This window comes from Chaetodon auriga, chromosome 23 (assembly GCF_051107435.1).
Source record: "Chaetodon auriga isolate fChaAug3 chromosome 23, fChaAug3.hap1, whole genome shotgun sequence".
Taxonomy (NCBI): domain Eukaryota; kingdom Metazoa; phylum Chordata; class Actinopteri; order Chaetodontiformes; family Chaetodontidae; genus Chaetodon; species Chaetodon auriga.
In genome coordinates, this window is record NC_135096.1 from 17,056,801 (window position 1) to 17,072,647 (window position 15,847).

At 46.2% G+C, this 15,847-nt stretch overlaps 1 protein-coding gene across 3 annotated transcripts in view; it reads left to right on the plus strand.

Moving 5' to 3' along the window:
- The window catches only part of xirp2a (xin actin binding repeat containing 2a), a 46,154-nt gene that overhangs the window by 17,794 nt on the left and 12,513 nt on the right, over positions 1 to 15,847 (plus strand). The window contains exons 3-8 of one of the 3 annotated variants that reach the window (XM_076724096.1): positions 522 to 633; positions 9,184 to 9,332; positions 13,415 to 13,552; positions 14,673 to 14,759; positions 14,999 to 15,068; positions 15,414 to 15,517. In XM_076724096.1, the coding sequence (XP_076580211.1) occupies positions 522 to 633; positions 9,184 to 9,332; positions 13,415 to 13,552; positions 14,673 to 14,759; positions 14,999 to 15,068; positions 15,414 to 15,517 (660 nt within the window). Of the gene's footprint in view, positions 1 to 521; positions 634 to 5,637; positions 5,729 to 9,183; positions 9,333 to 13,414; positions 13,553 to 14,672; positions 14,760 to 14,998; positions 15,069 to 15,413; positions 15,518 to 15,847 lie in introns of those variants that run through there. The other 2 variants (XM_076724098.1, XM_076724097.1) reach the window with 2 other exon arrangements.

The window sequence follows — 15,847 nt, forward strand, 5'->3', positions numbered from 1 at the left end:
CCCCGCGGGGATGATTTGCAACTGAATAGGCATGTAGCACCGGCTGACTTCTAAGTTTTGACAAAATGCTTCAAGGGGAAAAACAAGTGTGTGTGCACCAAGGACATGTCATTAACCACTGCTGCACCTTTATCAACAGAGGCCTGTGAAACACCTGTAGTCACGGTGAACGCAGCTCTATTAAAATTCAACCAAGTGTTGTTTGCACTGACTTTCCAGTCAATGCCCGCCGCTCTCATCGTGGTCAAGGTCGCTCGCTCGCTGTGTGTGCAGACCAGACGACAGCGACGGCGTTTCACTGGAGTCCAGAGCTTAAATGTCACCTGTCGTTTTTCATACTTAAGGTGTGTGCGGGAGCATGTGTGTCCTGTTTTTCTGTGTGTGTGTGTGTTGGGGTTGTGTACGGGCAGTTTGGGCACAGCCAGCTGGTTTAGGTGACCTGGAGCGTCACCTCTCCATCTCCCTGTTGAAACGGCACAGGTGTTTTCTCTGATAGCCCTCTCTCCCTTTCCTTCAACCAGGAAGTGACAACCGTCCACACCTCCCCGTCCAAGAGAGTAACGTCCAGTTTTGTCACACACACTCAGTCATCCACAGATCAGACCATGGCCTCGCCGACGGACACCAGTCTTTGTGAGTACTTCCTTGTTTTTAATTTACAAAAGGTGCTTTTAAATGTGACTTTTCAGAAAGCTTCGATGCCACATCTGATGTGTTGTAATGTAAGACGGGAGGCCCAGCTCTGTCAAACAAGGCTGCGAGGTGGTTAATGCAACGCGGCGTCCCATTTGTTCTATAAGATAAACATTTGGCAGAAAGCAGCTTTTGAAAACTAGATTGTTCATGGCCAGATAAGGCCGCCTCCCTGGCAGCTTTTTAATGGGAAGCTGGGGGCTCGCTAGATACTGCGCTTCCATTACTGTGATAGCAGCGCTATGGTGGCTACCTCCAGTTTGTTTTCCACTGATGCTGATAGCGGTGTACACACAGATGGAGCTTACAGTGTGAGGTGCAGTCCTTTTTTTTTTTTTAAACTCTGCACAAATAAACTATTCAGGTAACACAGTGTGTTGATTATGGAGCGAGTGTTAGTTAAAAAACAACCTGATTTCTGTAAAAGTGCACTAAGTTTGTCAAAATACTCTAAAAGCTTTAGCATTCTGGAGGTCCTCCTGAGGGTTCTATGGTCCCAGGGTCTGGCTGCTAAACGCTAACTGTTCACCAGCTAATTGCTAAGTTTATCTGCCTGCTGTTTGGTGCTGGGCAGCTCGTGGACAGGCCATCGTGTCCACCCCTGAAATTGATTGGCCACCCCGAGTGCCAACCCATTATCCTAAAGTATGATTGGCTATCTGCCCAGTGAGAGGCGGGACCTCAGTTCGAACCCACTGTTGCATGTAGCCGACCTTTGGAGGTACAGTGTCCTTTTGAGGACTAAAGTATGGAAGCTAGTAATGAAAGTAGATATGAGACATGGTGAATTAATGCTATTCCAATGTGTGTGTGTGTGTGTGTGTGTGTGTGTGTGTGTATGTGCACGCGCACATCCTTCATGCCTCCCCTGCATAAGTCAGTGCCCCGCTGAGGCCGATCAAAACTGTCAATGCTTTCCTTGTTTTGGCAACCAGCATGTCTTCCATGCGTGAGGTGACGACTGTCGAGAGTGAGAATCAGAAGTGATGGAGGTGTTGACCTGAAAGTGGCATCCAGGTGATGAACCCACTCGTCACACTCACACATGCATCTCTACCTGAGATCAGTCAGGCGCTCGTGTCGCCCTCCACGCCTCTAAATCTCCGTGCCGTGTCTAAAATTGGAGCTCCTTGTCGATCCTCTGCGCTCCTGTTGTCCTGACTGAGCGATGGCTTTTGTCTCTGCTGACAAGCTGACACGCAAACGCCGCATAATCTGCCAGGTCAGATGACTGACGGAGGTGGCGGGGGGCTACGGGAGCTGCTCCCTGCAAAGCCGGAGCATTTAAATAAAGCACGGTGGTGGAGAAAACGTGCTTTAAACAGATGCAAAGCTCAGCTCTAAATCTCCATGCTGCTGCTTTTTCTAAACAGACAACCTTGTTTACTTGTTTCCTCTCGTATTACACCACAACCACCACCATGACACTGTGGCTGGCTTTGCGGCGCACACAATAGTGGTGCTTTTATTATATTTTTCTAAAGTTGTGCGTATATGTGTTTATATTAGCGTGTGGCTGATTAAACTTGTCAGACACACTCGGCCCAGGAGATTTTTTCCGAGTGTGCGAACGCTGCCAGTTGGAGCTTCATTTGCCAAAAGACTGCTTTTGTTTTAATTAATCTCCTCCCAGATTTGCATGCCAAATGATGATGTCTTCTTTATAACGTTATCCTCGGGAAAACCAAAGGCTTTCCTCCTCTCAGCTTCGCACGTGACCGCCTCAGCGGCTATTATGGGACACGAATTAGCCCTTAAGGCGTGATTGATGTTTGGAAATTGAAAACTGGGGCTGTAATGTGTATTGATGTAAGGCTGCTTTCTGGTTCCTCCAGGTGAATCAATACAATATCTATGGGCTCAGTGTGAATGGAAACCTGTAAGGCGGTCGTTCTCTGAAATCCTTGGCATTTAAGCAGAACATTTCATAACCTTGCTGAGCAAATAGCATCTTCCAATCTGAGTGATTTGAACAATGATTACACTGTTTATATCTCTGGTTTCACCTTGACTGCTGGCACTGTTTCTTCTGTTTGCTGTGCCTGTTATCTACATTTAATGATGAAAGTGAGACTATTTCACTTTTAAAAGACGAAACAGATGAATTCATGAGTCTGACTCAACTTAATGCACATTAGCTTGACAGATAAACGGCTTTATCAAAGTAATAAGATTAGAATAAAACGCTTGCATTGCTGCTTGTGGTTCCATTCATAGTAATTTAATTATGGTGTCCAGGATGACGTGAAACAAAGGTCCCCAAACTGGGGATATTATCCAAAAATATCAGGTCATATTTTTCCCCTTATCTCTCCTTGTTCTCTGTTAGAGATTGAAGGTTTTGCCTCATTTATGGTTTAAAAAGTAGCCTCCATTAAAGCTTAATCAAAGTGCAAAGTTCACATTTCTGCAGCTTGTCTGAGCCTATTTTCAAGCTTAGCTCAAACACTGCGATTCACTCGTCAGTTAGCCGGTTTTAACCAGGCTTCCTAAACACATTTCACGCTGCTCTAAAGCTGTAAAAGACGCTTTAAACAGACACGAAGAAGACAATACAACCCCACTTCTTCAAACATAATATCTAAAAGAAATATTCCTACATTCAGGCCAATACTGTGAATACGTTTCATTTTCATAAGAGAGAAAATTAAGCTGGTTTGTAACACCGAGGAGACATGAAAGGGTGATTTCTCATTATCTTCAGTGATGTCATGGCACTGCTTTGGCACCGTTCTCCAACCCTGGCGAGCCAAAAGTGAAAAAGTAGGGGATTGGGAAGATATTGAATTTGCATTCTCACAGACAAAAACAGCAGGTGAAATGCTCCTTGAGTCATTAGCATTGATTAGCACATCCCTCTCCAACCCAGATTTATTAGAGTCAGTGTTACATAACGCGGAGAGCTCTTTATTGGCAACTTACTTTAACAAATCAAACACACTATTCACATTCAGCGCTTCATTTTCGCAAAGTTATTTTTCCTTTAAAACTCGCTTGAATGTGGACTCACCCTGGACTTCAATTCTCAGGCCCCTTCATTAGGTATTCTACAGGAGTATGTTTATTTTCCACTTTAGGAACAGGAAATCCATGTGCAATTTCGGTGGGATTATCAGCAGAGTGCAGCTTCTCCACAAGCCTGATAACCACGTTTTTCTCCAGTCGATGCGCTGCCAACGGCACCTCATGGGGTGGGCTCCCGGTGAGCGCCTAGTGTTACATATACGAGGCTGGTAAACAGTCGTGATCATAGCAAATAATATGGCAAGAAAAGATAATAATAAACGATTCTAGGGTTATGTAAGCTGGATTCCCTTGTATTGTCAAGAAGGAAGCAGGTTGAAAAGGGTGATTGAAAGGCCCCAGGCTGATCAGACTTAAACGTAAGGTTGCAGCGTTAAAGGAGGAGCTTTGACGTTTCTTCAGGGCAACTCGGTCAAAAAAGAAGGAAATGATTTCCTGTCATTGGCTGATTACCTGCTTGAGCGTGTCTTGATCGATAAGTTGGCGGCTCACTTGTTTTGGCCTCTGCACAGCAGGAACTGCACTGAATTTCCCCGCTTTGCGTTAGCCGCAGCGCCCAGCTGTCCATCCGAGGAGCCGTCTTTGAAGAAAGTTCAAAGGCGTCTTCACGGCAGGCGTAAAGTGTACAAGATGGGTTTTTAGAGGGAGCAAAGGTTTCACAGAGGAAGGTACACTCAAGTCCTCTCAGCTGAGTGTTTTAAATCATTCACTATGTTGAAAAAGTCCAAAGTTGAGCAGCTTTTACAGGCGATATTTGACTCCAGACGGGCATCAAAAGCATGTATGTCAGACCCAACCACAGAGGGTGTTTAACACATTGAACGTGGTTAAGGAGCCGTGCTATCAGCAAAAATAGTGTCTGAGAGGAAGCATTGATCTAGAAGCACTGGCAACACACAACCTGATGCTGAGCACGTGAATCAATAATCAATACTGCACATGGACAGGCATGGCTATGCAGAGAAAGGGTCCATTAGTATGATGTGAGCAAGTCGATTTCATTCCCGGCCATCTCTTTTAAATGAATAGTTGGATATTTTGGTGCTGAGGAGCACCGTCAGGCACCTCCACCACCACTTTTTATCTTCCTCCTGCATCCCGTCTCTTCCCAACACTCGTCCACTTTGCCAGTAACTCAAAATTCACAACAAATCTGACATTTTGAGACGATTTGGCGCAGTAACACTGATGTAACGCGGTCACAGGTGTGTGTTTATGGAGTATTACACAACGACTTTGAACGTGGCCCGGCCTGTTTTATAAAAGCATGCTTCTATGCTAAACATAGAGCTAAAGCTAGCCGCTGCTTAGCTTAGCTTAGCGTAGCTTGTTGGCAAGAAATACTTCCTGCGTACAACTTCCTTTAAAACCAATCACATCTCAGTTCATGTGCTGGCTAATCCGTTCCCGACTCTCTTTCTACATTAAGCATGCAGATGTAAGAGTGGCATCGATCTTCTCATCTAACCAAAAATGTCAAACTACTCCCACGTTCCCCGTGTTGGTCTCTGTGTACAGTACGTATGAATCCATCTCATGCCGTCGTATTTACCGTGCTAACAAGCAGTGATTTCAAATGCCAAGTGTCTCCCTGCTCTCTGCTGCTGAAATGAAGGGTGTGCCAAGTGTCTGTTTTCCAGCTCACGGTGTCCATAAGACCAGTGTGACATAAGGTGAAGGGAATGTTGGTTACCTCGATACAGGATACTAAAAAAAAGCCAACCCACATCCGCGTCCCCTCTCCCCTAAGTCCATCCTATTTTTTACTGAGGGGGACTTCTAAAATAAAATCAGCTGTCACTGGATGCCTGGGCCTCACTGAGCTGTAGGTCTCACTGCTGGAGCTGGTCTCCAAGCCTCACTGTCTGCCTCTGCCCAGGATTTGCTTTCTGCGTCGGGTGAAGGCCGGCCGACTGAGCCCATTTCATTTTCTGGAGATCCAAGGCCGTTTTCTGTTCTGTTGGATTCTATTGTTGTTTGACGTACAGAGCGACCTACACACTTAAAGAAGGTAAGAAATGTATGTGGGCTATCAGCGTTTCAAGGCTGGCTCTTGTGTAAGCCCCACTGTCAGCACAGTTCTTCCAGCGTGTGAGTGATTTTCTACCTAAGTAGAAGTGGAAGGAGCCAGATTGGAAATGCTAGATGACATTTTAGCCGATAATGAATCGAGCTGATGTGCCCGGGCCTCGCAGACGTGAGGAATCTTTGCTGTAAAATTGGAAATAAGATGAAGTGAAGCTGTATTGTGTTGCGGCGGCAGGTGCCGCAGCTTCATAAAGAACGAGCCGCGATATCGCAGTGCGTCTCTGTGATTCCGCCAGGATTCGTGCATTGTCATAAAACATGCATGAGCCCTTCCTGTTTCCTTCCACCAGACATAACCAGCAGCAATCTGATCTGTAATATTCTGAAAGCATAGCAAATCGGAGACAAAGTGCTTAGCCTAGCATAAGGAAGCACCAGAGGGCAATCCAGCCTCCATGTAAAGAAGTTATTTTTGATAGATTTGACAGCTCAATTATTGTGCCTGTTTTGCTTTCGACGCTAAGGAAGAAATCGCCCTCCATGGCTGACATTTCAATTAGTGTAGCTCGCTCTGGCTCTCCTGTCAAACCTTGCCAGCCAAAAGCTTCGGTCAGTAAGTAATGAACAGAAAATTGGGTTGCTTAAGGCTTCTGCTGTGAGGGGAGGTCAGAGAAGGGGGTGACACCTCCGTGATTAGCGGACGGCCTCTGTCTTGACGCAGATCTGCGGGCCTTGGTTTAGCTTTGAGCGACCGAGCCGTGCTGCCGTCTCTCGCACCTTCGAAACCTGAAGCTCGTTTGTTCTTTTTCTCTCTCTTTCCTGGACACGTCCTCCTCTGTTGTCTCGTGCCCCAGCACCCCATGCAGCCCTTCACCTCCTCACTTCTAGCCAGCCGGCTGTGCGAGCGCCTCACCTCTGATCGCGTTAGCGCAGGCGGCGGCGAGGAGGCAGTGACAGGGAGGTCAGTGGCCCCGGGCTGGGCTCGATATAGCCACTGAGTCGTGCATACCGGCAGCAGCATGGCTTTCCCTGTTGACTTTTCCCAGCCTCTCCCACTTCAATTACCCCCCCCACACCCGTCCCTGTCACTTGTGCGGCCGCTGTGGCATTGAGGAGATAAGAAGCTAATGCTCTGAGAAGAAAATAATGGTCAGTCTGCCGGTAAATATGCCTATAAGCAGTGCAGTATGCTCTCCATTGAAGGCGGAAATGACACAGGGCGTAAGTGTAAGCCAAGTCAGAGCCACACTGTGAGCACCGGCTTGGTGAAACCACGTTCAGATCTTTAAAAGGACTTCGTCTCCTTAGAAGTCCTTCACTTTTTGCTTCTGCTTTGTTTTCCTTCCTTCCTTCCTTTTGTCTCTCACACACACTTCCACCCCGTAAATCTCCCTGTCACGGGGGAACATGACGCTGCAGACAGAGCCGGTTTATAAAAAGGCTGGGGTTATTTTCTTCTCCAGTCAGCCACCCACCCTGCCCCCCCCCCCCTCGGAGCCCTGGTTACCTCACCTCTATGTTATGGCAGCTTTGCATACGACATACCCTTCTCAGAAGCCAGAGATATCCAAAGCGTTGTTGTCACCGCTCCCACCCGTCAAACCCCGCGTCTCTGCCCCTCTGACAGCTCCAGACCATGACTTCAACATTTATCTGGGGTGATAAATGAGAGCATTATCCTTGTGCTTCTGTCATCGAGCTGGCATTGGGTTACACCGCGGCCTCAGGTTAGCCTCGGCCTGTTTCTCTCCCTGACGGGTTGTTGGTTGCGCTAGCATGCCGGACGTAGCAGAAGGCTAAAATTGGTGGGATGAGGCGAGCGTGCTCTTGTCACATGGTGTCTGTTAAGACCTGTTCACACCAACAAGTGGCACAAATTCATCCGTCCATTGTTGCTAAATATTTAGTGACTCAGGGACTATTTGCAGGGCTAGTTGGTAAACAGCCTTAGCGGTGCAGCTCACAGCTAATACACTAGCTACCCAGGAACATGCTAGTGACTCACAACAGCTCCCCAATCTTGTTTTTATTTGCATTTTTACTCCCCTGACACTTATTTCCAGCGACTGTACACCGTTTCATTCAGTAACAGTGACAGAAGACGAGAAAAAAGCTAATGAGCTTGCTAACTGGCAGTTAACAAGATCGTTAGCTTGGTCGCTAATGAGACAATGAATTTATTCAAAAGGCGTACTTTCTGTCTTTAATCCATTGCTCCTCTGTGGAGCAGTTTTTCCTACGACAGAGCTGTTAAATACAATCCGATGAAGCAACGCAGCTAATAAGCTACAACAGCCTCCTCCATTTAACGCTGTGTGAGAAACAGCGCTAACGGCAGGCGGATGCTAAAGAACTGATTTTATCATCTGCAGCTTAAATCACTTTTGGATTCAGGTTAAATTTTGGAACAATTTTTCCCACCATGCACCATGTTTTTATATCATTTTAAATTCACCACAGCTCTGACTGGCTTCTTTGGGTCAAACTAGTGGGTGTTTGATTTCTTTTTTTGATGATATGGATACCAGGAGTGGGCTAAATCAAGCCAGTGTACTCTTAGATGTACTATAAATGGGCTGAGAGAAGTGTTAAGATAGCTTTGCACAGCCAAGCATGAGCGGGAGGCTGCTCGACACCACTAAGCGCTGAATCTGTTACTAATCTCTATACTACGACAGCACCAAGGACACCTTCACAGGATGCATTTAAGAAGCAGCTGCTGGAAGAGTTTTCAAATCAGCATCAATCCGTTCTGAAGGAGAACTCACGCTGACCTCTACTCCATGCCAAACTTATCCCAGTATGCATATGTGTGCAGGAAATATGTAAGCGCCGAGCACGAAAACACAAGGAGGAGGATTTCAAAATGTCAAAGGGTCACAGCGTCAGCACATAATGAGAGCGAATAATTTCTATTTAGGGTCTTCTTTCATCCCACGGTGTTGTTGCCCGGAGAGAGAGAACATGCCAGGAGCTGAAAGGTCCAGCGTGGGTGTATGCCGAGCCTTAATGGAGCCTTCTCTCTTACCTAATGATGCTTTGTAGCACAGAAAAGTCAAATGTAGAATCAGTGGTCTTCTCTAATTGGCTATCCGCAGGGATGTGCTGAGCGATATGAAGTATCATGAAGTCGCGCTTTGTGATTGATGAGTGTTCTGCTTCGGCTTCGCGTCAGTGTTCGTTACGGGTTGTTTGCCTCTGGTCATTTCCTGTGTGCAGAATCAAACTCAGCTTTAATGTTCCAGACATCAAAGACTCCACCTGGATACATTTACTGCATACATGCATTTCATTTTACCGCCCTTCCTTTAAATGTAGCAAACCTCCTATATGCTGTTACTAAAGCGTATCCACTTCCTGAAGGTCAAGCTGTGTCTGACATGCATCAGCGAGAGCCATTCACACCTTAGAAGGTGATTTCTCTGTGTCTGTGCGTAGCTGCAGGCAGATCCAGGTCAGGACATCCCCAGGACTGGGCCCCGAGCGCCGAGGACCAGGAGACCGAGCAGGTGTCGGTGAAAGAGCGGCTGGCGATGTATCAGGCCGCCGTGACGAAGAAGGACACCGGCAGCTCCGCCTCTGCTGCGGTAAGACGATGCTTCCACACAGCAGTGAGGGCATGCGGGCAGCCGGGTGGGTGGGGGGCGGCTTGGGAGGAAACTGTTGCTGGTGCCGATGTTTATGACCAAAAATCTCTCACTGAGTTTTCCTAAAAGGGTAAATCTGCAGAGCGCTGGCCTGCGTGTAGGCTCCGTTGTCGAGCAGGATGAGGGCGAATGGGTGCCACAGGGCTGACGTAGGGTGGAGGGAGTATTTATCAGTGTCATGAGGCTCAGAGCTGGACAGGAAAGGCAAAGAGAGTGAATGTAGGCAGGAGGAATCATCTGCTGGAACATAACTAATGACATTTACTCAAGCTCTGTACTTCAGTACAAGCTTGAAGTACCTCAGTGGAGTATTTCCATTTCATGCTACTTTCCACTGAGATGTGGTGAACCGGATGGTGACGTTTTGTTCATCACATGTAAGACACATGGACTAAAGAGAGAAAAATCCTTAATCTAAATTAGGCCTGTAGGGAGCACTGATTGACGAATCAGTATTAATAAAAACATTAGCCACAGAGGGCATTTTTCTGCAGAACCTGTCCTTAAGCTGTTGACATTGTTCAGCCTGCACAGACATATGCATTGGCAGAGATAGCTTTACATGCACACACGTCTCGTTACAAAGAGGCAGCGCACAAAGCCACTAATAACCATGTCAGAGTAATTTTAACTGCATCTGCAGAGAGAAAATAATGTGTATTTTGCAGCAAATTCAGATGAACCCACGCAGGCAGCACACCAGCAAGCCTTCACACATTATTCCTCCTTTGATTTAACACAAAACACATTTCTGAATATCCCTGAGTCATTAGTCATTACCAAGGACCAAAAAGCTTCAGCGGCTTTGAAGAGTCTGCGTGCACTTTGTAAACCCGCTAATTCAACCGTGTGAGCAGTTATTCAGCCAAGGCCACTGCTGTAAGTCAGCTCAGTGTCTAAAACAAAACCTTACCTGCTGCAAAATATCCTGTCTTTGCTTGTTAACTGTGTCTGCAAATACAGCAACTTAATGGAAATATGACTTTCAGGTGTGCTGTGGTGTCTGTTTTGAGGGGTTTGAGCAGACCTGGTGACGCCTGTGACTGCTAAACTCTGACAAACTGATCAGAAAAGCAGAGTTACTCTTCTTCTTCTTCTTCTTCTTCTTCTTCTTCTTCTTCTTCTTCTTCTTCTATGACTACTACTGCTGCTGCAACAAATAGTCATAATAATGCTCATAGTAGCCCCTTTCATACAGGGAATAAATGAAAGAAAGAGGTGTTGTGTGTGGCACAGTATAGATAAAACCACACTGAAAAGGAGAATAAAACTCACTTGATAATAATAGTAAAAATAAGGTAAAGTAGGGATGAAAATAGCATAGCGGAGGACGTGTATACGAGGATCTGCTGCACCTGATTTATCGCCGCTGACTCACTGCTGTGACAGAGGAAACACAAATGAAAGGATGCATTATGAAGTTACTTTGCCCAGTTCTCCACTCAGCGCACATCAAGACGACAGAGCAGCAACAACCTGCTACTTTTCAGAACTTCACCTTTTCCTCCCACATAAACATGTTTTTCCTGACTTTAACGGCTCCCAGCGGCTCCAGTCCAGCAAGGAACAGGTCCTCCCTAAGTAGGCCAATAAATCATTTTTTTTACCTTTTTGCAGAATAATAATCTCGTCAGAGGAGTTTAAAGGATTGACCACAGCGCGCCCATCTCACGTCTCATTTTGTTGAGCTGGCATCATCAGGCTGTTTCACTAATAGCTGCCAATCTTTTTGCCGTTTTGACTGTCATACGTGTGTGAGCTTCACCTGAAATCCCTTCATCTGTTGGTCTGTTAGGTGATCAGTAATCAGTGTCCAGCACGTCATCCATCACTCTGTAAATATACAGAGGGCGACCTGCCGCCTTCTGCAGCCTGTGCTCAGCATACGTGAGCGGACAGGACAGGTGCATCTTTACTGTATGTGATTAAAAAAAAAAAAAAACACGAAGCTCAGAGAATTAAAGATGACAAATCTCAAGCTGAGGAATTTAAATATTCCAGAACTAATTAATAGTAATGACAGATCTCCATGTTGTCCTCTGCTATGCGGCGTTACTTAATTGTCCCAGTGTAAGTGGTGATTTTCAGTGAGTGCATTAACTGCTGGCTGGTCACAGGTCTGCATGGTAACAAGCCACTTGAGGCCAAGCTTTACAGCCATTTCAGAGCAGATGAGAGGCGTTATTAACGCAACACAAAGTGCTTTCACGGTAAAGCACTGCCTCAAGCGACTTGTTGTTTTTTTATAAATGGCTGCAACACAAATAACAACCATGGGACAAATTCAATAAATCTTCTACAGTCTTTTATCAGTGGTTTAATAACACAGATCGGGAGGCGCAGCTGCTCCCAAACAAGCAGGACTCACTCAGTGACTCTCTGACTCTTCACCTCAGCGTGGCAGCGCTGCAGCCGCCCCCACCTCCACGCGGCCGTGGTGACAGCTGAGTGTTTGTGCGCTGGGGAGGGGCGTGTGGCGGTGGGCACACATGCGGGGGGTGGTTGCCAGAGGGAATCAGCGTAGGAATCTTGTTTTTCCTCTCTACCTTTGCAGCTGTTGTCTGCACGTCCACACACAAGTGACAAGGTGTTTAAAGATAGCAGAACCCTGATGGACACCGTTCAGTCCGCGCTGTCATCCCCCGACCCCGTCCCCTGCAAATCACCGCGCACACACACGGCGTGCTGCTGCTGCTATTTGGTTATACTTAAGCAGGGTAAGACAGTTAATTAACACTTAATCAAATGCACAATCTCCTCAGATAACAGACATATTGTTAATCAAAGATAGCTGTCTCTGTGTCGGCTTCGCCCGTCGACCTCTCAGCAGTCAGAGCAAGAGAAGAGATTCTGTAATACACAAATGAGAAGCCCGTATGTCTGCGGCAGTCATTTTAAATGAGAGCTGTTGATGTCATGTCATATCAGTGGAGCCGTTGTGCCCTCAGGTAGTAAAATATTGATAACGCGCTGCCCTGCCGTGAAATGTCACCGGCCTAAACTCCTCTGCAATAACTTGCAAATTGCATTGTTCCCTCATTTGCATTAAAAAGGGAAAGGTGACGGGGTGGCGTGTTCAACATACACACACGCCAGCACACACACACACACACACACAGACACACACACACACACACACACACACACACACACACACACACACAGCAAGCAGCTCATATATATTGCAGTTTCCAGGCAGCTGTATATGCAGAAGCCTACATATAAATGTTTTATTAGGAAAGTAATTGACAATCCCAAAAGGAGATTATTGTATCAAACAGTCGGTGTGCATTCTCGCCCGGATCGCAGGACGAGGACCGCAGCCTCCATACTGATGAGGTTTACAAAGTCTTCCTCTCTCCTCTTCGTCCTCCCGGCAAAAGCACACCGGGCTTTTCTATTTTCCAGCTTTGAGAACTAATTCTTGCCTTGGCCCAATAAAAATTATTGAAAAGCTTTTTTGTTCCATTAAACTGACTAATCTGAAAGACTACATTTTCTATTGATGGTTCACTCTCTGTTGCAGGATAAATGTGCAGAGAGTAAATCCATTAAAATTGGGTGCCTGCCATCTTTGCTATTTCAGAAATTTCTGTCAGACGTAAACACAAAAGAGGACTTCAATTTAGGCTTCATTTCATCTCAGCTAGTTGTATCACAGCGATATAAGTTTGTCCTGTTTGCTTTTGACTTACATCCAGTCTCTCAGTGTTATTACAGGTATTACATGCTGTACTTGGCCGTATCTTATCTCCACTGTCAATGTTTGAGAATTACAGCGTTCACACCACGTTTGAAAGAACACCAACGGTGCTGACTGAGGCCTTAAAAGCACTTCCCATAATGCCTTTCGTTCACTTTCGTATTTGCATAAGTGAATGTAAAATATAGTCACAATCAATGAGAGCGTGTTGGCTCGCCGAGGTCAAATCCAGCCTCCTAAAGCTCCGATTAACTGGAGGCTCAGAGTGTGTTTAATGTATTTTCAGGTGTGTTTCACGCGATCTGTTTCCTGCTCGCAGGTGATGGAGGAGTCCGAGCCTTGTTCGCTGCCCGGCGGCCTGGCCAGTGTCAAGAGGCAGTTCGAGAACCAGGAGTTTGCGTCTTCGTCCTCTCAGTCCAGCGTCACCCAGTATCATTTCGAGCAGAGATCTGTCCAGGTGAGGACGTAATCCCGGATTCTTACATCTCCCGCAGCGAGCATGAAGTGGTGTATGTATCTATGCCAAGTGACATGAAAAGGTGTCCTCCATCTTTCGTCATGGTGCGAGCAGTGGCCTTCCACCATTGGTCAGAGCTGAATAAGGGCCTTTAGCTTAAAACAAAACTTCAGTAGTCGAGAAGACAGAGCACTGCCGTCCTTCCTGTTCACCGGCTCAGCGTAAAGTGAGAAACATATGAATGCCAGAGAGTGATTTACATTCAGCCGGAGCTCTTTATTGGAAAAACTTGGCCGTGACTCCGAGGCGTCCTCGTGGGTCAAATCAAAGAGGGCACCTTGAACTTTGCAGGTCTGTGTGGCTCTGTCATCCAGTGCGTGAGGAAAATGCCAGAACGCGTTAGCAGCCCGGGTCGGGGCCCGATCTCAGTGAAGTGAGGTCAACGCCGCCCCTCCGTGCTTTCCCCCCATCTGCTCATTCAGGCGAGCAGCAGAGTGGATTCATCGAGCGCACGCGGACCTCGCTGAATGCTAAATTTTGCATAGGGGTTTGTGAAGGGACGTTTGATCGAGTTATTGCGTCTGTGCTGCAGCAGCAAACCGCTCTCCACTCAAGTTTTCTTCACAGGTGTAACGTCTGCGCTCCGTTTTAAAACTGCCCGTGCAGCAGGAAAGATAATGTTATTCTGACATAAGTGGTTTCAGAGGTACAGAGCACCTCCACCCTCTATGTATCTTTCATGTGAACAGCAGATGATACAAGCTCAAATATTATATTTCTCTTTCATCTCGTTCAAATTGCATGAATCTCACCGGAAGAAACGGCTGATGCAGTTTTGCACAGTTTTTGGAATATCCTGCTTTTTCTCTCAAACACTGACATCCTCCATCAGTGGAATATAAACCCAGTGGCTCCCAAAGCTGCAGCTCTGTAATGGGAGAGCTTTTGTTACCGGCCACAGGGGGTTTTTATTAATTTTCACAATGTAAAAATGACTTATTCTGTGGCCTCTTCCAGCTGACAGTCATGAGGTGATAAAACCACGGCGTGGTGTGTGCATATGTTTTCAGTGTGAGAGGGATTCAGTGTGTCCACCTTCCCGTGTCTCTGTGTTTGACAGGAGATGTCAAGCTCCTCAGAGGTGACAGTGAGAAGCAGTGCCAGAGAGCTCGTCCCCGCCACAGCCCTCTTTCACAATCAGCAAGAGGTACCGGCTGCTACACTCACCATTTGTCACCAGCTGGATGGCAGCACCTCACCTCCGGAAGGCTGCTAATAAACCCACTCTGACTTCTTGGGTTACTTCAGAACTTTCTGTGGCACTTGATGTGCCTTATATAGAATATTAGCCTCACGCTAAGCCTTTCACTTCTCACTGATTGAAAACAGTTGGAGGCTGCAGTGCAGTTGCCAGTATACTAATGATTTCCCACCATCTTTTCACAGGTGATCCGTGATGAAAGAGTCCACCATAACAATGTGGCAGCCAGTTACGGGAACCATTACAATGAAACAGGTTATTCTGCTCATGCCTTTTATATTGTAATTTGCACATTTTTATCACAGCACTGCTTGTGTCCTGTATATTAATGATTGTTCCTGCTACTGCTGAATAAGGGATGAGCTATGAAAATGACTGCAGATGATTTTCTATTCAGTGCATAGCAGCAAATCTAATCAGGGCAAAGTCAGGAAGGTAAAATATTGGAAAGTGGAAATTGGGCAATCACCGCTGCATGGTTTCAGAAAATGAAAACTACTCAGGTTTTTAATGAAATGATTTATTTCTCTTTCCAATCCCCCTGAGCTCCCTCACTGCGAACGACTTAATGAGGCAGCCTTCTTCTTGTGTCTAATTCAGTTATGCTCGTCGGAGGAGAGGACCTACCAAAGGTTTCCACTCAGGCTTTGAAGCAGCAGTATGAAAAAACAATCGAGGAAGCTGCACCAGCCAAGGAAATTAAGGTAATGATGCTGTCTGTTTATCTAAATAAATGTTAGTTTGGGGTTTTTATGAGGTATCAGTATGATGATGAGGACACATCATGAAATCATCATATGGAAATTGTGGAGTTGATGGAGAATAAATTGGACTGGATGAAAGAGCTCATGTCATTACGCAGCCAAAGCCTCTCAGTCTTCTCAGTGTTAAAAGGAAAACGCAGGCTAAATCAAGAACTCACGTGACTGTCTGCATTTAAAGTGATCTTCAATGAATATTTCAATCAAGTCAGTAACGTGCGTAACTGAACCTGTCCAGGTCGGACTGGCTCAAAGTGTGTCTGTATTTGTGCT